Consider the following 23169-nt stretch of genomic DNA (forward strand, 5'->3'; position numbering starts at 1 on the left):
AAAAGAGAAAACTGAAGAAAAAGTTATTTTTTTCAGTCAAATCTATCATTAACTGAACATAAACCCAGTGTTTCCATCCACTGTCATTGATCCAACTGTACGGGTTTTACTGGTGAATCAATGTTGTAGAAGATGACGGTGTTTCCACAGTAACTACGGAGCCTCTGAACTTCCAAATGGGTCATATCTGATGACCACGAAAAGATGAAAAACTGTATTTTACACCAATTATTTACATGTATTGATAGAATTATTGGATCAACAGGTATTAAACAGCTAAGTTCAGTAGATGGTTTTGGTCGACGGTGGCTGTTTGGGTCTTTATGGGTTAACGTAAAAAGCCAAAACTTTTACACAGTCCTGTCGTTAAAAACATGAGCCAATCAACCCTTTTGTTATTTGTTTTCCAATCCATCTTATTAAAGTCTGTAACATTGAGCTCATTTAATGGTTAATTTCCAAAATAAATTGTACATCAGTGTAAATATCTAATTAACTCTTCGTCGACCCTTACAGCCACTGAGGGACTCCTAGAACTAAGGTGATAAAAATATAATTAGCATAATCCAGTTTGATGACACTATAATTAATTTTATGGTGACATTTTTATTGTATTTACCTCATCAGCTCCAACATGTACAAACCGTTTTGACTGAACTTATTGCATTATTATATAAAATACAGTGAGAAGCTGCGGATTTCAGGTGTGTTTATGTCCTGATTTGTCTTGTTGCATCTTTTCTGTTTTCATTCTGTTGCATCTTTTACATTCTAACATCTTTTATGTAGTTTTTATGTAATATATATATATATATATATATATATATATATATATATATATATATATATATATATATATATATATATATATATATATATATATACACATATTTTTGACTTTCACAGCTGAAAACCACAAACAACCGTCTGGTTTCTCCAACGACTCCAAGGATTACAAATTATTTCAATCAGAAATAAATAATTACAGTCATAAATTTCCATATTAACTGATGTGAAAAGGTTAATTTTGATATTTTTGGGCTGGTTAATCTTAGAACCACTGATCAATTCCATAAATCTCCTCACTGACCACACGACCACCTAAAGAACCATTAATACTTGCTAATATTTCCTACAGTTACATTAAAACTCTGTAAAGTACAACCTCATCCTCCTAACGAAACTAGAACATCCAACGATCCTTACACTAGAACATCTAGAATCTTCAGAAATTAACCCATAAAGTCCCTGCGCTACTTTTTCTGTCAGTTCCCAAATAAAATTCTCTATATTTAATCTTTATTAAGTGATTTATCACCATTTATTCTAATATTATCTTCTGTATTTTGGATTTTGTCAGTATTAAACAGTTTTGTTTTTTTTAAATTCTCTTTTTACTGGTATTTTCCATGGTTCACAGATTTATTCACATAGCAATTCACCATTCTCATCCTATTCATCTGAAAATTACAACTGAAACTCACAGTGATACTTCCGTGACTCCACTGACAATACAAATAAGGATGATTGGTTCTCCTTCAGCAATACCAAAGATGTAATTTTCACAATACAAAATTAAGAACTCCCCAGAATAGGAATACTGGGGTGCACATTTGTGATATTTAAAAAAATAAAATAAAATAAAATAAAATAAAATAGCAAACATTGATACAAAAGAGTTTAAAATGAAAAAAAGGGGTGAAATAGACATGAGACATGGTTTTAGATAAACGATGGTCGAACTGGTGTTAAACAGGTATTTTTTTTGTATTTAATTCACTGATCATTGATGTTCATACAAGCTCAGATTAAAGTCAAGGGTTATTATATCAAAAACTGCAGAAAAAGTGACTTTTTCAGCAAAATCTATCATTAACTGAACATAAACCAAGCATTTCCATCCACTGTCATTGATCCAACTCTATGGGTTTTACTGGTGAATCAATGTTGTAGAAGATGATGGTGTTTCCTTGGTAACTACAGAGCCTCTGAATGTCCAAATGGGTCATATCTGATGACCATGACAAGATGACAAACTGTATTTTACACCAATTATTGACATGTTCTGATAGGACTAGTGGATCAGCAGGTATTAAACAGTTTAGATCAGTAGATGGTTTTGGTCACTGATGGATGTTTGGGTTTTTATGGGTAAATAAATAAATATCATACACTATGTTCAAGGAAAACTCCATTTCTAATCATCGCTGACCATTCTAAGAACCTTCATTTACATAACTCTGACTTTATTGGACTGAAAGTGCTTTCCAAATGTCAGTCACTGATCTACCTCCTTGTTTGACAAATGAAAATGTCACATTTTTGTTGAATAAATCACCAACATCTGCCGTCGCTTTAGAAAACCTGAATCTCTGAAACCAACAGCTGCCTTTAAAAGCTCTTCTGACCGCACAATCGCTTCCACTTTCCAGCCTCCGAACGATGAATTTTAATTGCCTCAAAACTAAAAATGGACTCTGGGCGATGTGAATGAATCTTGTTTGCGCTCACCCTGCTCGGCCCGTCCGCCTACACAGCTGCTGCTTTAATATTCACTGGCTGGGGTAGATATTCAGCTGAAACCTGAGACCTGACCTCCACCACCACGGCTGGAGGGAGGTGGAGGAATGGGGGGGGGGTGGAGGAGCTGGAGGGGAGGTGGAGGAGCTGGAGGGGAGGTGGAGGAACTGGGGGGGAGTTGGAGGTGAAGGAAAGGTGGAGGAACCGGAGGGGAGGTGGAAGAACCAGAGAGAGGTGAAGGAATTGGGGGTGGGGGGCTGGGGGAGGAACCAGGGGAGAGGTGGAGGAACTGGAGGGGAGGAGGAGGAATGGGGGGGGGGGGGGGAGGAACTGGGGGGGAGTTGGAGGTGAAGGAAAAGTGGAGGAACCAGAGGGGAGGTGAAGGAACTGCAGGGAGGCGGAGGAACTGGAGGGGAGGAGGAGACATGGGGGGAGGTGGAGGAACAGAAGGGAGGCGGAGGAACTGGAGGGGAGAAGGAGGAATGGGGGAGGTGGAGGAACTGGAGGGAGGTGGAGGAACAGGAGGGGAGGAGGAGGAACTGGGGGAGGTGGAGGAACTGGAGGGAGGTGAAGGAACAGAAGGGAGGTGGAGGAACTGGAGGGGAGAAGGAGGAATGGGGGAGGTGGAGGAACTGGAGGGAGGTGAAGGAACAGGAGGGGAGGAGGAGGAACTGGGGGAGGTGGAGGAACTGGAGGGAGGTGAAGGAACAGAAGGGAGGTGGAGGAACTGGAGGGGAGGGGGAGGAATGGGGGGAGATGGAGGAACTGGGGGAGGTGGAGGAACAGAAGGGCGGTGGAGGAACAGGAGGGAGGTGGAGGAACTGGTGGGGAGGAGGAGGAACTGGAGGGAGGTGGAGGAACAGAAGGGAGGTGGAGGAACTGGAGGGAGGTGGAGGAACAGGAGGGGAGGAGGAGGAACAGAAGGGAGGTGGAGGAACTGGAGGGGAAGTGGAGAAACTGGAGGGGAGTTGGAGGAACTGGAGGGAGGTGGAGGAACAGAAGGGAGGTGGAGGAACAGAAGGGAGGTGGAGGAATTGGAGGGGAGGTGGAGAAACTGGAAGGAGGTGGAGGAACTGGGGAGAAGTGGAAGAATTGGAGGGGAGGTGGAGGAACAGGAGGTAAAAATGGCCAGAGGTGCCTTGTCTGAGACGTAGGTGGAGCTGGTTCTATTTTTACGCATCCACTCGACGGTTTCCACCTTCACCGCCGAAGGGAGACGATAAACAACCACATCTGGAGCGTTTCATGTCTGTGAGTTAACCACAGCTCCAGAAAATAGAACCAGTGTCCCTGAACCTCACCAGTATGTTCTACCAAGAACCTACACCCAGTTAAATGTGTGAGGCTGTCAGGTTCTGTTCTATGTTCCAGTCCTGTGGTTCTGATGCACATCAATCTAACAACAGAAGTGGGCGGGACTTTGACTGGAGGAGAACTCAACTAATCCAATCACAGTCCATATATGACTTCTAGCAGTGATCAATAGGAACGAGACTGATATCTGGAACCAATTACATGTTACAAACCATCAAAATATGGACCATTAGAAGGAAAAGCACATTTTTAATATTTGACAAATTCGTCAAAAAGGCAAAAATCTAAATTTCTCAAAACTGTGAAGAAACTCTATAGACTTTATCCCAAAGAAGATACATATACAATTTGAAATGAATCCAACCAGAAGTTTCATCCGAGAAGAGGTTTGAAGAAACTGTTGACGAAGACAAAGACGACACAGACAACAATGGACGCCGCACCTTCACAATAGCTCATGGATCCTCTTTCCATGTATTGGAGGAAAAAAAAAACATTAAAATTGTTGAGTTAATCCACTTTAACCTACAGGAGTTTGTGTAATATATTTTTTCTCACACTGTAAAGCAGTACTTCCTAAATATTTCAGCTTAAAACCCCCCAAAACCCCCAGAATTCCTCATTAGAAATCCTCTATGTTGTATTAAAAAAAAAAAAAAAAAACACTGTCGTCTCAATAAGAAGTCTCCATTCATATTCTGAGTTCCTGACTTTAGATAAACACATTTAAACATGATTTGAAAAAGTTTCTAAATGAACCCCAGCAAAGTGTTTGAGTGTTTTCCCACAAGAAAAAATGTTATTTCAACTAAAAAATATATGTAATTTTACATCATTTGGGAAAATTATTAAAACTGGAAAGGCTAGATAATAAACAAACAACATCCAAAGGCCTTAAATAAATAAACACTGTATTCTCACTAAGAAGTCCCTGTACATATTCTTGCAAGTTCCAGACTTTAGATAAACACATTTAATCATGATTTTAAAAAAGTGCTAAAAAAGTTTGCTTGTTGTTTCTAAAAAATATAATTTTACATCATTTGGGACCATTATTATCAAAACTGGAAAGGCTAAATAATGAAAAAAACATCTAAAGTCTTAAAAACAAAACTAAAGCTGTTGTTTAGTCAGTTTTGATGCTGCACACACTAAGGCTTTCAGTGTCATTTCTTTACGTTTATGTCTGATTCCAGTGAATGTGAGTAAAATAATGCAGTTGTTGTTCCCAGAGCAGATCCAGGTCTGTGTTCAGACTCCAGCTCCTCTGAGTCGATGGCAGGCCACCAACACTGTGTAAATACTGTGGGTCTTCAAAAAGAGGCTGCTCAAATGACCTGTGACCTTGTTTTCTACAGGAGGACACATCAGACCTTTGGGTTTTGTTTAGGGGGGCTCTTAAGTGGTCTTAGTAATCCTCTAGAGCCTGGTCTGTTGTTTCACTCGATACACTGGAACAAAACCTGAAGAGTTTAGGTTTGAAGCGTCTATTTAACCCGTTCAGACAAGCTTGTGGTTTCTTTCTGTCCGATGTGTAAAGGCTTGAAGGATGATAAACACACTGAATGATATCAAACATCTGAGAGTTTCAGCCACAGAAAACCTCAAATTAGAGCAGGGGTGTCAAACATAAGGCCCGTGGACCAAAACCGGACCTCTGAAGGGTCCAGTCCGGCCCATGGGATGAATTAGTGAAATGGAAAAAGTACACTGACATGTTCACAGTCAAGGGTGTTCATATCATTTTAGTTCAGGGTCCAGTTCAAGTGGGTCAGACCAGTCAAATACTATCAGAAGAACCTGTAAATGATGACACAAAGTCTGTGTAGTGAAAACTGTAAACAGTAAACATTCTGAAAACGTTCCCATCTACAGGTGGCTGGGGTGACAATGTTCAGGATGGACTCTATTTTCAGTACTGCATCTCACCCACTTCACCATCTGAAGGTGTTCAGGGACAGCACCTCCAGCCACAGACTGACCCCCCCTCAAACACAGCAGGAGGTCCTTCCTTCAGCTGCCATCAGACTTTTTAATACTGCTGAGCAATAAAGTATCGTAAACTGTGTATACTTACATGTTTTTATCCTTTTTTTTTTTTAACCTTACTTTTACTGTACATATTTTATACACATATATATATATATATATATATATATATATATATATATATATATATATATGTGTGTGTGTGTGTGTGTGTGTGTGTGTAAACCTTCTTCTCGCCCACCTGGGTGGTGTTTCCTTCAGGCTCAGGTCCTCTACCAGAGGTCTGGGAGCCTGAGGGTTCTGTGCAGGATCTTAGCTGTTTCTAGGACTGCGCTCTTTTGGACTCAGATGTTATTCCTGGTGTCTGCTGTTTTCCATCCTCTCAGCCTGGGGGTCACTGCCCCTAGTGCCCTGATCACTACTGGAACCACTGGTGCCTTCACACCCCACATTTTCTCTATCTCCTCTTTTAGCCCTTGGTACTTCTCAAGTTTCTCGTGTTCTTTCTTTCTGATGTTACTATCACTTGGGATTGCAATACACACACACACACACACACGCATATCTATCTATCTATCTATCTATCTATCTATCTATCTATCTATCTATCTATCTATCTATCTATCTATCTATCTATCTATCTATCTATCTATCTATCTATCTATCTATCTATCTATCTATCTATCTATCTATCTATCTATCTATCTATCTATCAGTGCAATATTAACAATATTCTGCTTGTTATTAAATGTTTTGTGTATTTGTCGATGCACTGTGATCTGTAAGTTGTAAAGCACATGTGTAAATGATAAAAATGGAAAATTACACAAATTTTTATTAATACATTTCAGGGTGTTCGTGCTATTCACATTTTTTAAAGAATAGTTTGTATATGTAAACATTTTCCTAAAGTCATTTAAATTTTTTTTCACTATAAAATACAGAGAAAAGTTTGGAGTTGTCATTATTTATAGGTGATTATGTGATTATTTTACTGGTCCAACCCACTTCAGATCATACTGAAAAAAAAAAAAAGGCATTTGTATAATGTATAATATTTGCTGAAGTCAGACTGCTTACATTTTTTTTCTTCTTTTCTTTGTGGGTATGAATGTGAATAGGCTTTTACATAGTTTACACAGTTTTATATTGTTGTAGTTTATACTGTAAATGTATTTCTCTGTTAAACCAGGCACATGAGTTATAAAGTAGCTCTTTATACAGAATATCTGATGTTCCAGATATCCACTATATTTCATTGCACTGTCCCTGACAAACAAACAAACAGACCAATAAATATTGGGCAGGATGTGCAGCTGAACTAAAATAAGTTTGACATCCCTGCCTTAGACTAATAAACAGTCTGGAAACCAGGCCAAATCATCAACGATTAAACCTCAGAATGGGCAGAAATCAATGAGACTGGGAGGTTTTTCTCCTCACGTTTACAAATTAAAGGCCTTAAAGAAGATCCAGACTCACTAATATTCTACCTGATTACCTCTCATTAAGGTGCAGCTCTTTAGTGTTACTTTTATTTGGTTTGACTTTGTTAGTTTTACTCAGACAGTTGAGAAAAGTTGACTGCAGCGCCGACAAAACAGATTTAACCCTTTATCGGGCAAGTGACTATTTTTGGTAATTTCCGCACACATTACAAGACAGTGGCAGCCACAGTTACAGTGAGTCAACAATCTGAGGTCCAATGTGGTCTACAGGGTCTGTAAGGTCCAATGTGGTCTCAAGGGTCTGTAAGGTCCAATGTGGTCTCCAGGGTCTGTATGGTTCAATGTGGTCTCCAGGGTCTGTACGGTTCAATGTGGTCTCCAGGGTCTGTACGGTTCAATGTGGTCTCCAGGGTCTGTACGGTTCAATGTGGTCTCCAGGGTCTGTAAGGTCCAATGTGGTCTCCAGGGTCTGTACGGTTCAATGTGGTCTCCAGGGTCTGTACGGTTCAATGTGGTCTCCAGGGTCTGTAAGGTCCAATGTGGTCTCCAGGGTCTGTAAGGTCCAATGTGATCTACAGGGTTTATCAGGTCCAATGTGGTCTCCAGGGTCTGTAAGGTCCAATGTGGTCTTCAGGGTCTGTAAGGTCCAATGTGCTCTACAGGGTTTATAAGGTCCAATGTGGTCTTCAGGGTCTGTAAGGTCCAATGTGGTCTCCAGGGTCTGTAAGGTCCAATGTGGTCTTCAGGGTCTGTAAGGTTCAATGTGGTCTCCAGGGTCTGTAAGGTCCAATGTGGTCTCCAGGGTCTGTAAGGTCCAATGTGGTCTACAGGGTCTGTAAGGTCCAATGTGATCTACAGGGTTTATAAGGTCCAATGTGGTCTCCAGGGTCTATAAGGTCCAATGTGGTCTCCAGGGTCTATAAGGTCCAATGTGGTCTCCAGCATCTGTAAGGTCCAATGTGGTCTACAGGGTCTATAAGGTCCAATGTGGTCTCCAGGGTCTATAAGGTCCAATGTGGTCTTCAGGGTCTATAAGGTCCAATGTGGTCTCCAGGGTCTGTAAGGTCCAATGTGATCTATAGGGTTTATAAGGTCCAATGTGGTCTTCAGGGTCTGTAAGGTCCAGTGTGGTCTCCAGGGTCTTTAAGGTCCACCTCTGCATGAACAGTGAGTGGACCTGCTTTGTTCGGTACCATGAAGTAATGGTACTAATGTAAGGAATGATGTTCAAAGGGATCATGTGGATGTGGACAGGGGTCTGGATCAGCACTTACACTGGAAAAAATCAAAATGTTACCAAGTGTGTTTTTGTCATTTCTAGTCCAAATGTCTCACCACACTTAAAATCAGACATAATCACCTAAAGAGTAACTTTTCAGTGAGATATAAGAATTTATTTTAGACAATAGATCAGGAGAGTCCTATTTCAAGAAATCTTACCAAGATCATTTTCACTTGTTCCATTGGCAGATTTGTTTTTTGCTTAATTCAAGCAAAAATATCTAGTATTAATTTTTTTTTACTTGTTTATAAAGGGGGATTTTTTCCAGCGCATGTTGGTCTAATGTTCTAAAAGTGATGTTCTAATGTTCTAAAATACATGTTCCTTTTACCTTACATGTGTTTTTACTGTATTTTTTATATATATAGTTGGATTTTTTCATAGTTGCCACTTATGGGTAAGGAACCAAATATGGTAACTTCATTACCCCGCCCCCGAAGGGAAGGCAAGGAGTATTGTTTTTTGTTGTGTTTTGTTTGTTTGTTAACACTTTAGTAGCAAAACTATTGGTTGAACTCATATCAAATCAGATAAAATTTTGGGAAAAGTAGGTCAAAGTTCAAATTTTTTATGAATTTTTTTTATCTTTTTTTTTTTTTTTCAATTTATTTATAATGGGCAAAACTTTAAATGTCTATAAAAAACACCAATTTTGTTTAATTTTACTTCAAACTTGGCATATATATAGAGGCAATTCATATTCTGACATCAGCACATGCATAGACATTAGAGCCCGACCTCTCAGCTGCATTTGAATAGAGTTTTTATTCTGAAGTTCAGATCTGCACTGTCTCTATTAAGACTAAAGTTTTTATCTGTTTTATCAGTTTTTTGTTTTTTTTCGTTTTGCCTATACTTTTTATTGCTTCCCCTGCCCCCTGCTGTAATGTTTTTATGTTCTATGTAAAGCACTTTGAGTTGTCTTGGACATGAAATGTGCATTACAAATAAACCTGCCTTGCCTTGCCCAACCGATTAATCAGCCTAATTATAACGTATCATCGATTAATCAACATATGTAACTGTAATATGTAACTGATGTATTAACCTTTTTGATGCACAGAGATTTTATCATTCACTGTTCTTGTGTGTCTGTGCTACCCAGAGAGTTAGAGGAATAGTAAAGCGTGTCAGTTTCACTTTCACTTCCATTTCAACAATCATGCTATCGGCTAATATTTTACACATATTTTACTTTATTTTTTAAATTAGCCTTATATTTTAGTCAATTTTAATGTATTCATTCATTTATTAGCTATTTATTCTATATTGCTATGGCTAATACGGGTCCTCAGTAACTAGTTTTGTTCTTTCTCTGTGATGGAATGATAAATACTCTCCTTTGAATCCTTTTGAATCCAATATATCGGTTATCAGCCAATATATCGGATGTCTGCTTTTTTTTTAAGCCCCCAATATTGGCATCGGTATCGGCCCCAAAAATCCCATATCAGTCTGGCTCTAATAAACATGATGACATCAGCTGGATCGATGCCAAAATAAGCTACAATACGTGCGAGGGGCGGGGTTTGTCGTGGGTGGAACCACTTCTTCATCAAGATCTGGTTGACCTCAATACTCTTATTATAATGTATAAAGCCCATGAACATATGTTCCCCCACAGTGTACAGAAGATGTTTGAGCCCAGGCAAAGTAATTATAATTTAAGGGGAACTGAAATCTACAAGAAAATTAAGTGTAGAACAAACATAAAAAGCCAGTGTATCTCTGTTAGAGGGGTACATCTGTGGAATCATCCGGAGCAAAACTTAAAAATGTCTTCTCCAGTCTGTGCATTTAAAAGGATGTATAAATCCACTATATTAACAAAATACAGAACATTAGAAGTACGCATAAAATGAGATATTATAGTTAATTAGTTATCATGATAGGAAGATACTACAGTCTACTCTCGTTATACCGCCAACTTCCGTTCACGGCCAAATTGGCGGTATAGCGAAAATGGCGTTACAACGGGTTGCGTCCATAATGTGCATGTCTTTACTATATGATGTCTATGCTGCCTCCGTTAACCCGTTCTAATTGCGTGTCTAAATAAATCTTGATTCTGTTATGTTGTAAGGCAGGGATCGGCAACCTTTAACACTCAAAGAGCCATTTCGACCCGGTTTCCACGGAAAAGACAACACTGGGAGCCGCACCTCGGAGGTGTCACGGCGGCGCACCTCGGAGGTGCCGCGCCGTGACGCTGGCGGTATAACGGTCGGGAAATCAATGGTATAAGTGTTGTTTGTGCATGGAACTGGGCTGGCGGATGGCGATAAGCGGAAATGGCGGTATAACGGCGGGCGGTTTAACGAGAGTAGACTGTACCATATTTATTGATCACTGTATTTGGAGTAAATATTTGAGGTGGATATATATATTATAGTTTATATTGAAAACGGTTGATTATTGCAAATCTGATTGCGTATGAGGTGACTAAAAAAACGTGTATATGAATGTTTTTTTATGGATGTTTTGTGTTATTGTAAAAAATACACAGAGGAAAATGTGTGTTAACAAAGCAAAGGAAGCGGATCTAGTTTGATTATTAGATTGTAAAAAGGGGGTGGGAGTTCATAAGTTATACTTCTTCCCACTCCTTTTCGAGCGCAAAAAAATTGTATTTATTTATTTGTTTTGACCATGTTGTATGATTCTTTGTTATCTGATGATTCTATGTCCTCGAAATAAAACTACTACTACTACTACTACAACTACATCTTGATTTTCTACATAACAATAAAAAATTTAGAAAAATCACATTAGTAATAAAATCTTGTTATGTCCTCCAATAACACACTAAGGATGAAATTTTGAATTCCGGAGTATTTGAACTACAAAGGGTTAATCCTCCAGAAACACCAGGGCCGGTCCTGCACAGACACATCCAAGCTTTACCGACTGAAGGAGACACCAAACAGACATTTTCTGCTGCTAAGTGGGACATTTTTCTGACAGCGGCAGCGTTTCTGTAGCCGATCCGACGCTGCAGCTGCGAGCGTCTCCGTGGAGACCCGGGCGGCGTGTCCTGCAGGGCGGCGTGTCCTGCAGGACGGCGGCGGCGTGTCTTCCCAGCTCACATTTCATTTCATCCCGCATTGCCGCTGCCTTTTGTGCCTGGCATCACGGTTTGTGTTTTATCTGTAAACGTACACCCTGAATATGAGCAGATTGTGTTGGTTGTGTTATGAAATCAAAACACCGTTCAGCTTATTTTCAGCCCAAGATAAGAATAATAACAACAACAACCTGGAGAGCCGCAGGCGACGCACAGCAGACGGAGCCCGGCATTCAGAACAACCAGAGGAAATGTATAAAAAAAAATGGCATATTTATCGCTTATGGACTGGACATGCTTTCCCATCTGGATCTTACAAATGCGTGGGTGTCAATCGAAGACATTTGCATGGCTGACTTGGTGCCTCTTGTGCAGATTTTTGGTGAAACATTCTGGCTTTTTTGCGCACGCTGGTGTGGTCGGTGTTTTCCTCGGCTGATCGGAACTAAAGTCAACCATTTTAACTCAAAATAGAAACTGCCGTCAAAGCACACAACGCATACACATAGTCTGGTTTCCTGAACAAACCACATCCACGGTCCAGCTCTGGCTCATAAACATATAATCACAAACCCGACTAATGTAGCATGATACCAGAAACACTGAAGAACCAGGGCTTTAACAGGTGTGCACCATCGCTGACAGTAAAGAGTTACATCTCCTAATGAAATAGGACACGGATGCATCATAAGGCATGTAATCTGCACCACAAAGTATCAGACAGAGCCTTAACTCTAGGATTAAATAACTGAAGTCCAGTTCAGATGAGAAAACGAGCTGAAAACCTGCAACTATTTACAAATGTGCACCCTCTGAACACCTGCCAATTCACACCAATGCAACAAAATGATTCTATTGTGTTTTTTTTAATCCAAAAATAACAAAAGCATACACTATATGGACAAAAGTATCGGGACACATCATGTCTACAGCTGTAAGATGTCCTGTTCATGCTGATTTGGGATATAAGCATCAATATTTCCTTAAAGGAGTGATATTTTGCTTTTTTAAATGGAATTCTTCCTTTTCAAACATTTCCCTGTGGTCTACATAAACTGTAAATGCTCTGCTTGGGTCTGAATTCTTCATTAATTCAACTCCACAGGTCCATCTTCAACCCTATTTCTAACTAATGACACCAGAAAGGTGGTTTGGAGCGCTGGCCCTTTAAATGCACATGAGCCACTTCAGGCCCCACCCCCTCTAGGTTGTTGACTGTGCTGCTCTGTCCTGTTCAACCAACAACTGAATATTTTAGGTAATCGGCTCCAAGTTTGGACATATTTTCACTATAGACTACAACCGCTACTGCTGACAAACAATTATGGAGAAATGTTTGTCGGAAGTCTTGACCTTATATGTGCAAATGTCGTGATGTAACTAGTTATAAAACGTAACAAATTAAGCAGGAATTAAAAAAGGGTTGTAGAAATAATGATTATAAAGATAGCTTTGCAGCACCTGGAGGGTTCAAATTCAAACTTTTTGAACTATTAGGGTCCAAATACACAAATAAATGAACCAAAACTAATAAAAGTGGGTTTAAATAAATATGAGCCCTTTAAAGTTGAATGGGAGATTTTTCTTCCTAAGTGAGATGGGAAGAAAAATGCATTATTTACAGTCAGAGTATGAAAAATATTAGAAGTAGAACATTTAAAAACATAGTCATGGACTAAAAAAAAATCAATGTTGAGAGAAAGTAAAACCCATCTCTGAAACATTTTGGAAGCAAAAATAACAACTTAAACTAAACTACCCAATGCAATTCAATGATATTTATCCCAATATAAAACTATATTATAACATTAGTCGTTATTGTTTTGTATCCCAGACCCCTGTTAGAAAAGAAACACCTGAATTCAACGTGTCCACATACTTTTGTCCATATAGTGGACGTCAACACAACAGTACACATCTAAACCACATTAATGAGCAGATGCACAACACAATACACATAAAAACCAAATACATACAGATAAAAAAATAAAAATGCACTGATTAGGCTCCATCAAGTCCAATACAAGTTAATATTAATGACTCACAGCCAATAAGTGCAGAAGAGGGTCCACTGCTTCAGAAAACGGTGTGAATTTCCTTCAAATCCCCCAGATATCCTCAGTGATAACGTAAGTGTGTGCACATCAAACCAGACATGTACGACTGAAAAGTCCATCATGTAACATGATATTTAGAAAGCTTGTCTAGACAGAAGAAGAGCGAACACTGAGGATTCACAGCTTTGGATCTATTAGGAACGAAGCAGCAAGAAACGTCTCCATTTCTATTTGAGACTGTGATTAACAGACATGACCACAATGAATGAATATAAGTCCTGGTTCACACTAATATGGATATTTGACAGAGATGAGACTTTTCTCTGTGTTCGTTGCTTTTGTCCACATATAAACTGAGCTTTATGACACAAAACTGAGACTTTTTTTTTAGATAAATGAACAGTTTTCTCTGTTTTTGATATATTAATTAATAATAATAATAATAATAATAATAATAATAATAATAATAATTTTATTTCGTGGCACCTTTCAAGTCACCCAAGGTCACCTGAAAGTAGGAGTGTGTATTGGCATGAATCTGGCGACAAATCACAATACTAGGATTACAATACAATATATCACAATATATCATGATACTGTTAAAAAAGCCAATTTTTTGTTTGCTTCTTTATTTAAAATGATTATTTCCTGTATCTATTTGCTTAATTCAAGATTTGTTTTGCTTAATTCAAGCAAAAAAAAAAAAAAATCTGCCAATGGAACAAGGGAAAATTATCTTGGTAAGATTTCTTGAAATAAGATTTTCCAGATCTATTGTCTAAAAATAAGTTCTTATATCTCACTGAAAAGTTACTCTTTAGGTGATTATATCTTATTTAAGTGTGATGAGATATTTTGAGTAGAAATGAGAAAAATACACTTGGGAAAATTTAGATTTTTTTCCAGTGAATACAGGAAAATACCTGATTGTCACTGAAAAATGCTACATATAGGGGATAATATTATAATTAATGGTGATGAACCACTTAAGAACGGTTAAATAAAGAGAAAACTGTATTTTGGCAGCTGCCACAGAAGTATCACTGGGTCTTTAAGGGTTAATTTTCACCCATTTTCAGCTCTATCACACATTCACTGCAGTAAGAATGTTATAAATACAGGGTGAAGCTGCTTCTCTCTGCTTTGTTTCCTCCTTCTGCTTCTACAAGATGTTTTTTTTTAATGTTTTTTATCAGGTTTTCAGTTAATGGTTCATGAAGTGGAAGAGGCGAAGCAGACCGACTACATCTGAACTCAAACCGTCGAGGTGGAGGTGAACAGACACAATCTGGTTCCCGTTTCAGACCTCGGAGCTAAAGGAGCCTCCGGTCGTCTCCAACAAACATCAGACCATTTTCTCTGCGTCTCTCAGAAAACAGACAAAGACCCCAAAGACACTTTAAACATTAATGCAGCCATTTCCACCTGGCTCTCAAACACTTCACAGATTTATTTTTTATTTTCCCATGATGCTTTTTTTCCTCATGTCGCCGCACAAGATGAAAAAAACACATAAAAAAACCCAAAGCGAGCAGCGGTAAAAGCGTCCTGTAGAAGAGTCCTACCTTCTTCAGCTGTCCACTCCGGGTTCCCACAAACACCACCGTGTGTTCTCCGTAGGTGTAGGCCGCCACGGCACCCATGCCCTCTGTCCGGTCCTCGTACAGCGGGTTCCCCTCGATGACCCTTAGACCTCCCAGTGGTTGGTTCAACACCAGACCGCAGAAGTCGTCTCCGATCTGCTTCGGCTGAAGGACGACAAGAAGAAGAAAGACGACGGTTTCAGAACCAGAACCAGAATAGACTTTATTCTTATTGTGTGTTCAATGACATTAGGAGTACCCCAGGGCGCCGCTACCAACTGTAGGCCCCATGAAAGGTAAACGCTGTGGACCCTTTCATAAAGTTCAGTATCTTGTGGCTCTGTTGGAGCAGGGGTACGGGGGTACGGGGGTACGGGGGTATATAACGTCACTTACGAAACTGAGACGTAACATACTTTCAACATCCGACTCCCTACTTCTATGCTTCTATTATTCAGCGGATCTTACTCGAAATGTTCACAACTTCTAACCTGTATCCACTGAAGGGCCCCATCAATTTGTCATGTTCACCCCCCTTTATCGGTGCCCCACCAGTGCAACAATGTGAATTAAAAAAAAAAAAAAAAAAGACAATATGTTCAAAAATAAGATAATAATAACACAAAAGTAAAAGAAGAATAGAACTAAAAGTAGAATGAAATAAAAAAACAGACACAAAATATGAATAGACACAATATTAAAGATATTAACAGTATGTATATCTATGAAAGTCTATTTTTTTAAAGTGTATTTATGTTTGAAATAGTGCATTTCAGAATCAGAATATTTTATTAATCCCAGGGAGAAATTGTGCGTTAGCTGCTGCATTTATGTTTTAAAAAAAGTAGCAGGAAAAAAATTATCTATCTGTCTGTCTGTCTGTCTGTCTGTCTGTCTGTCTGTCTGTCTGTCTGTCTGTCTGTCTGTCTGTCTGTCTATCTATCTATCTATCTATCTATCTATCTATCTATCTATCTATCTATCTATCTATCATCCATCCATCCAATGTGAATTAAAAAAAAGACAATATGTTCAAAAATAAGATAATAATAACACGAAAGTAAAAGAAGAATAGAACTAAAAGTAGAATGAAATAAAAAAACAGACACAAAATATGAATAGACACAATATTAAACATATTAACAGTATGTATATCTATGAAAGTCTATTTTTTTGTAAGTGTATTTATGTTTGAAATAGTGCATTTCAGAATCAGAATATTTTATTAATCTCAGGGAGAAATTGTGCGTTAGCTGCTGCATTTATGTTTTTAAAAAAAAGTAGCAGGAAAGAAATGATCTATCCATCCATCCATCCATCCATCCATCCATCCAATATAGATATTAAAACAATCTATTAAGACACAATTACAACAGCGATTTGCACAATATTCACTAAATAATATATCATCAATATAATTAAAGAAATACACATAAATAAATGTGAAAAAATATTTTTCTGTTATTAATGATCATTTATGTTTGAATAAATGTTGCACTGCTTTGTTTTGTGGTGTCTTACATATTTTTGTGTTGTGATTTTAATGTTGTTTTCATCCCTTCATGTCTTATTTTATTTTTTCCTCGTGTCTTATACAGTCTCTTTCATTTGTTTATTTTATTGTATCTTGTTGCTTCTTTTCTGCATCGTTTGTTTGTTCTGTTGCATCTTTTTCCTAATTTTTGTCTCGTGACTTTCTCTTCTTTTTTTTTTTTTTTTTTATTCCTGTGTCTTTTGCAACATTTACATCTTGGTACTTTTACTTTATTTCCATCTCGTTGCATCTTTCATCACAGTCTCATTTCGTTTTTATTTAATTTTCATCTTGCTTTGTCTTTTACGACCCTTATCTTTCATCACTTTGTTATAGTTTCATGTCTTTTATATTTCATTTGCATCTTTAACATCGTCTGTTGTTCATTTTATGTTTCAGTTTGTTTTCATCTCATTTTTCATCTTATTACATTTATCAAATATGACATGAACTAATGGATAATTCCGCTCAAACGCATTAAAACTAAATGAACATAATAAGTAAAAAATACAGATATGTCTGTTAAAATGTAGGTAGTAAAAGGAAAAAGTCAGAAAAACAACCACTCAAGGAAAAAGGTGAGAATGACTATTATTTCTCTGCTCTGCATGGAGGCGTAGATAGAGACTAATAATAGTAGTGCCTGTTATTACTGAAAGAAAATATGTCCAATAAAAAAAAAAAAAAGAAAATGAAGGCACTGAAAGCAAAAAGAAAACTCAAGTCTTTTACATATGTACCTCTTTCTGACCAGAATGAGGAAAAATGTCTTTTCATTTCAGTGATTTCTGTCTCGGAAAATGTGGACAGAAATAACAAACATTTATGAATCATTTGAGCTTCAACTTAATGCTGTTCTTGTTACTAAGAATCATGGGAAATGGTCTTCTTTAACCCTCAAAGACCTAAACAGGAAGAAAAGAATCCACTTATGTAAAACGTTTAATGACTTTTGAACCGTTAATCTGATCAATACATGTAAATAAAACATGATCAATACATTAAATATATACAAATACCTGATTTTAATTGAAAAATGCAAAATACAGATGATAATATTATAATAAATGGTGATGAATCAGTTGATGTTGAGAAAAAAATTAATAGTCACCATAAAAATTGTTCTTAACAGGTTAAAATAATGACTTTAAAATTCAGTCAGTACAAGTTAGATTTATGTTGTTTCCAAATGTTTCAACAGGAAATGTTTAGATAGTTTTTAGTTTGGTCATTTTTTTTTACTTAATTTCATTTGTTCATTTCTTCTTTATTTTATTTTATTCTTTTTTTTTTAAATGCTTCCTTTCTTTTTGTTAATTTTTTCATTATTTTATTCATTTCACATTTTTAATATTCAGTATTGTTTAATTTAATGCTTATTCTGCTCATTTTTTGTCCATTTATTTGATTAGTTTTTTTTAATCTGGTGCTAATTTTCTTTATTTTATACTTTTTTTATATATATAATTCATATATTGTCAATTTTAGTTCACTTCTCAATCATTTTGGTCATTTCTTTCATTTATATTTCTTTATTTAATGCTTATTTTTGTTAATTTTGTGCATGATTTGCTAATTTAGTGCTTTCCTTTTTAACATTTTCTATTATTTTCTCATTTTTACAAGTCTAAAATAGAGGGTTTTTTTTTTTTTCATTCAAGGCTTACTTTGCAATTTTTTTTTTTAATTTTTTTTTTCACTTTTTGCTAATTATGTTCAGGTTAGTTTAACATCGACACCTCCATCACATCAAACTGCTTTAACTGTGTTTATTTTGGTATTGGTTCCATTAACGTTGATTCATCACCATTTTATTAACGTAATATTTTTCGTTACCACTTATATGAGTTTATCACCAAGCATCAACAGCCACAAATACAGATGACTTTTATGTATTTGTCCCAAGGGGGAAATTACCAAAAAATACCAAATGTAGTGGATAATATAATAATAAATGGTGATAAAATACTTAAAAATGGTGAAATGTAAAGAAAAATTGACTTGGAGGTCAGTCACCTCAAAATAGTTGTAGATTTTTAAGGGTTAAACACAATAAAATGACACTGACAAGGAAAAGTAACTTCAATACTGTGAATAAATGTGACGGATGCTGTTATTTGCTATAATTTAATCAAGCATGTGTGGAGTTCTGTGTGTTTTCTGATGCTGCTGGAACACAAACTGGACGTTACGGTTTCACTTTCATCATCCCTCGCAGGAACAATGAACCTGAAAATCACAGCATTGTTTGCCAACATAACACTTTGGATTTAATGACAGTTTGGAGGCTACATATTGTTTATTATGTTTTCTCTTATGTAATTATGCGAAATTGGCAGCTGAGGGTCTGTGATGTGATTCTTCGTGACCCCAGACTGATTTTTTTTTTTCCAGTATGTTAGTGTGTATGGATGAGGGTGGATGCTAACAGGGAGGAGCAGAGTTATTACAGGGTCTGCACACACGGTATAGGTTAGCTAACACCCTGTTATTAGCGGGTTAAAGTCTTGATGCGTCACAGCAGCTGCCGAACAGGGTGGAAACTCTGAAACACGCAGGAATGTGTCTGTTGCAGCACTTATGGGGACTCGGACCTGAAATCAGACCAAGTTAAACCTTCAGGATCATTAGTTGCATATTACGGCACTAATAACTGTAATAAAAGTTCAATCAGAATGAAAAAAGACTCATGGAAACACCTCAAAATGAACAGACTGAAGGAACTATCTGATAATATGTTTAATATGAACGCATTAAAGCGGCTTAAGGTAGTATTTTTACTTTTAAATATGACAAAATTACCTAAAATTATCATTAGTGTTTACATTAAAGCTGTCAAGTTCTGCCAAAGATGCCGATGAATAGGGATGGGAGTCGATAAGAATTTAACTGTTCCGTTTCTATTATCAATTTTGCTTATCGATCCGATTCCTTATCGATTCCCTTCTCGAGTCTCATTGGGTGAACGAATAAAAGAGTACAAACGGGTGTGTTTGGATTAACTGTCTTTTATATTTCCATCTCTGTCCAGAAAATATAACATATACGGTATGTACAAATAATACAAATAATAATAACAGATGACGCCGGGCCCGGTTTGGAGCGGGGGGGGGTGTCGTACAGTGAAGGTGAAACTAAAGATGCTTCACTAATTCCTCTATTGCCGCATTTCCACTACATGGAGCCGGTTCGACTCGGCTCCTCTCCCGTTGTTGTGCACCTCAGTTCCTTTCCCTTACCTTCGGAAAATTGTATTTGAGGGGGTACGACGTTCCTGCGTCGTACCACGATTCCTGCGATTCCTGCGCGTTTCTATGTCTCTCGGCTGGCCTGGGAACGCCTCGGGATCCCCCCGGAAGAGCTGGAGGAGGTGTCTGGGGAGAGGGAAGTCTGGGCATCCCTGCTTAGACTGTTACCCCCGCGACCCGGCCCCGAATAAGCGGAAGAGAATGGATGGAAGGGGGTACGACGTTTGTTGCGAACACCGGAACCAGAACTGGGCCCAGATAACGGCCTGGTGTTCACTCTGCCGCTAGACTCACAAGCACCGCTAGAAACGTGTCAAATACGAGACATTCCTGTAAATGAATCACATGCTGTGGACAAATGTTTGAACATATTGGAGGGATTCCACCCTTTTGAAGACATGGAAGGTTTGACAGTGTTCCAGTGGACCTGGTTTCATCTGTTTGGACCTGGTGTCGTCTTTTTAGACTGTTTCTGTCTCAACACCATGTCGGCTACTTTCTGACCAGAACAATGCAGCGTACGCGTGAGGTCATCGCGCATGTGCAATGAAGGCGGAATCGATAAGCAGAATCATTAAGCAGGCAGGCAAATGATTCCAAGGAATCGAGCTACTGGGATCTGGTTCTTAAAAAGAACCGGTTCTCGATTCCCATCCCTACTCATGTATATGAAGTGGATTTATTTACAGCAACGGGCCGGTGGATTCATGTGACCACTAGAGGGAGGAGTGAGTCACTGTGTCAGTCTAACATGGTGAGGAAAATGAACATCATGGATCAGAAAGTGACCAGATGTGATGAGAACCATTAAGAAACAACTTTTCAAAGAAAAGAAGTGATACAAATAGAAGCTGTTGTTTTCTCCACTGGACTCAGCTGTAAATGTAAAGAATGGAGTTTGATGGTTAAATGTCAGTGTTTCTTCTATTCGGGTGAGTTTGATTCTGAGGCTTATGAAGGTATAAAGTTATTTTTATACACACATATATATATATATATATATATATATATATACATAAAGTTATTATAACTCTGAACGTCCAAATGGGTCATATCTGATGACCGTGAAAAGACGACAAACTGTATTTTACACCAGTTATTTACATGTATTGATAGGATTAATGGATCAACAGGTATTCAACAGTTTAGATCAGTAGATTCTCTTTGTCACCAGTGGGTGTTTGGGTCTTTATGGGTTAATTCTTGAATTTCACATTTTGACCCCAGACTGTATCTTGGAAACTTCTGCCAACCAGCATTTATGACTGATCTTTTCTTTATCAGTGATTCACATGTTGTAAAATTTCTCTACTTTTATTCTGGAAACATTTGACTGGTGTAGTTTGTATAAAGTTCTATCGCTGCCCAATAATCATCTCTTCTGGGTTTTATTTTGCAGCTGAATATGCGTCGCCTTAAAACATGAATGAGGACAGAGACGGAGCCTCCTGCAATGTCTGCACTGAAGAGAATTCTGTTTATTCCAAAAACAAATCCTGTGATTAGAGCCGGAGTCACTTTTAATGAGCAGAGAAAACAACTATACTGACGGTAATGCTGTGATTCCTGGTGACAGGTGAGATCCACACTGTAAAAACTAAGAAAAACACACAGTACAGCTCAACTTGTCCTCGTCTTTGGTCTGAACCGGGCTTTAAACATCCCACGCCAACGCATTATCGAAAAATCACACACTGAGGTTGGCTTTGTTTGGCTCGGTTTAAACATAATGAGGCGTCTTCTGGGTTTTATATGGCAGTGGTTCTCAAACATTTTACAGCGGAGTACCCCCACAAGTATATTTTTAAGCCAAGTACCCCCCCAGTTCTCATTTTAGCATTTTTGATTGAAAAAATTAGGCAAAATTTGTTTCCTGTGCCAAATGTGTCTGTTTTTATTTTCAAAACTTTGTGAAGAAACAACACATTTTGTGTGTAGAATATAACCTGAAAAGTGTCTGCTTTCATTGATGAGGAAAATTAGTTAACTGGTCATTAATGACTAAATGAACCTTTCAACAAAAAATAATAACTTCATTACTCAAATAAACTCATCTTCAATAATATAAAATAGAAATGTTCTTAAAATGTTTGTCCTGCTAAATGAAGACTAAAGGGTGCACATCCCTGAACCCCATTCCCCTCCTTGGTTTTTATTCTATTTATTTATTTATTTATTGTATTTTTGTTTGCTTGTGCTTAATTGGTGTGAATGCTCGATGCTGTACACATTTAATTTAATAGGACAGGCTAAGGATAGGCTAAAAAAATACGCTTTTGCTTCTAGCCTATTCCTTTTTTGGCTTTTATGTTTATTATAATTATTGTAATACATGCAATGATTGACGTACAAACCAAAATAAATTCATTCATTCATTCATTCAATTATATACCCCCCCCCCTTATTTTTTTTTGTTTATTTATTTTTCATTCTCATTATTCTTATCACTAAGTTATCATCTTAATGGGTTTTGGTTTGGTCTGTTTGGGTGTGGGTGGGATGGGGGGCTGGAATGGGAATAGTTGAGGGTTAATTCAAAGACTGTTTCAAATCTGGAAAAAGTGTCCACTAGGGCTGTCAAAATTAACGCATTAACACGGATTAATCCATCATGATTAATCCGATTGAACATTTTAACTCCATTAACCCATCTGCACGTTCAGAATGACTCTGAACGTCTCTGCCAACACATTTGGGTCAGTTCGTCCAGTAGAGTTAGCGTTAACGCACATGAACAAACGGTCAGCTGATCTGGTAGTGACAGGCAGCAGAACCAACCCATAAAGATGGAAGACACTAAACAGCACGCTGGCCCTCTGGATGGAAATATGAGCACAAAAAACCAAGACGGAACAGTTTACAGCTGTCTGAAGCTGTTTTGTTTCAAGTTGTTTTGTTGAAACTGTTGAAAGTGTTTAATAAACTCGTTCAGTGCATATTTATTCCCTTATTTCTTGAGTCTGTTTGCTCATGCAAAATGAAACGCGATTAATATAGATTAAAAATGAATATTTGATCGTGAATAATCAAAATTAATCCACTGCAACCCTATGATTAATTGGGGAAAAAAAATTATCATCTGACAGCGTTTGTGTCAACTAGGGATGTTAACGATATGAAAATTTCATAT

At 37.7% G+C, this 23169-nt stretch overlaps 1 protein-coding gene across 1 annotated transcript in view; it reads right to left on the reverse strand.

Annotated features, from left to right (window-relative positions):
- Nucleotides 1-23169, reverse strand: part of LOC115422047 (plexin A3-like) — a 322979-nt gene that overhangs the window by 207724 nt on the left and 92086 nt on the right. The window contains 1 exon segment of the mRNA XM_030138091.1: nucleotides 15240-15422. Coding sequence (XP_029993951.1) covers nucleotides 15240-15422 — 183 coding nt within the window.

This window comes from Sphaeramia orbicularis, chromosome 7, assembly GCF_902148855.1.
Source record: "Sphaeramia orbicularis chromosome 7, fSphaOr1.1, whole genome shotgun sequence".
Lineage (NCBI taxonomy): Eukaryota > Metazoa > Chordata > Actinopteri > Kurtiformes > Apogonidae > Sphaeramia > Sphaeramia orbicularis.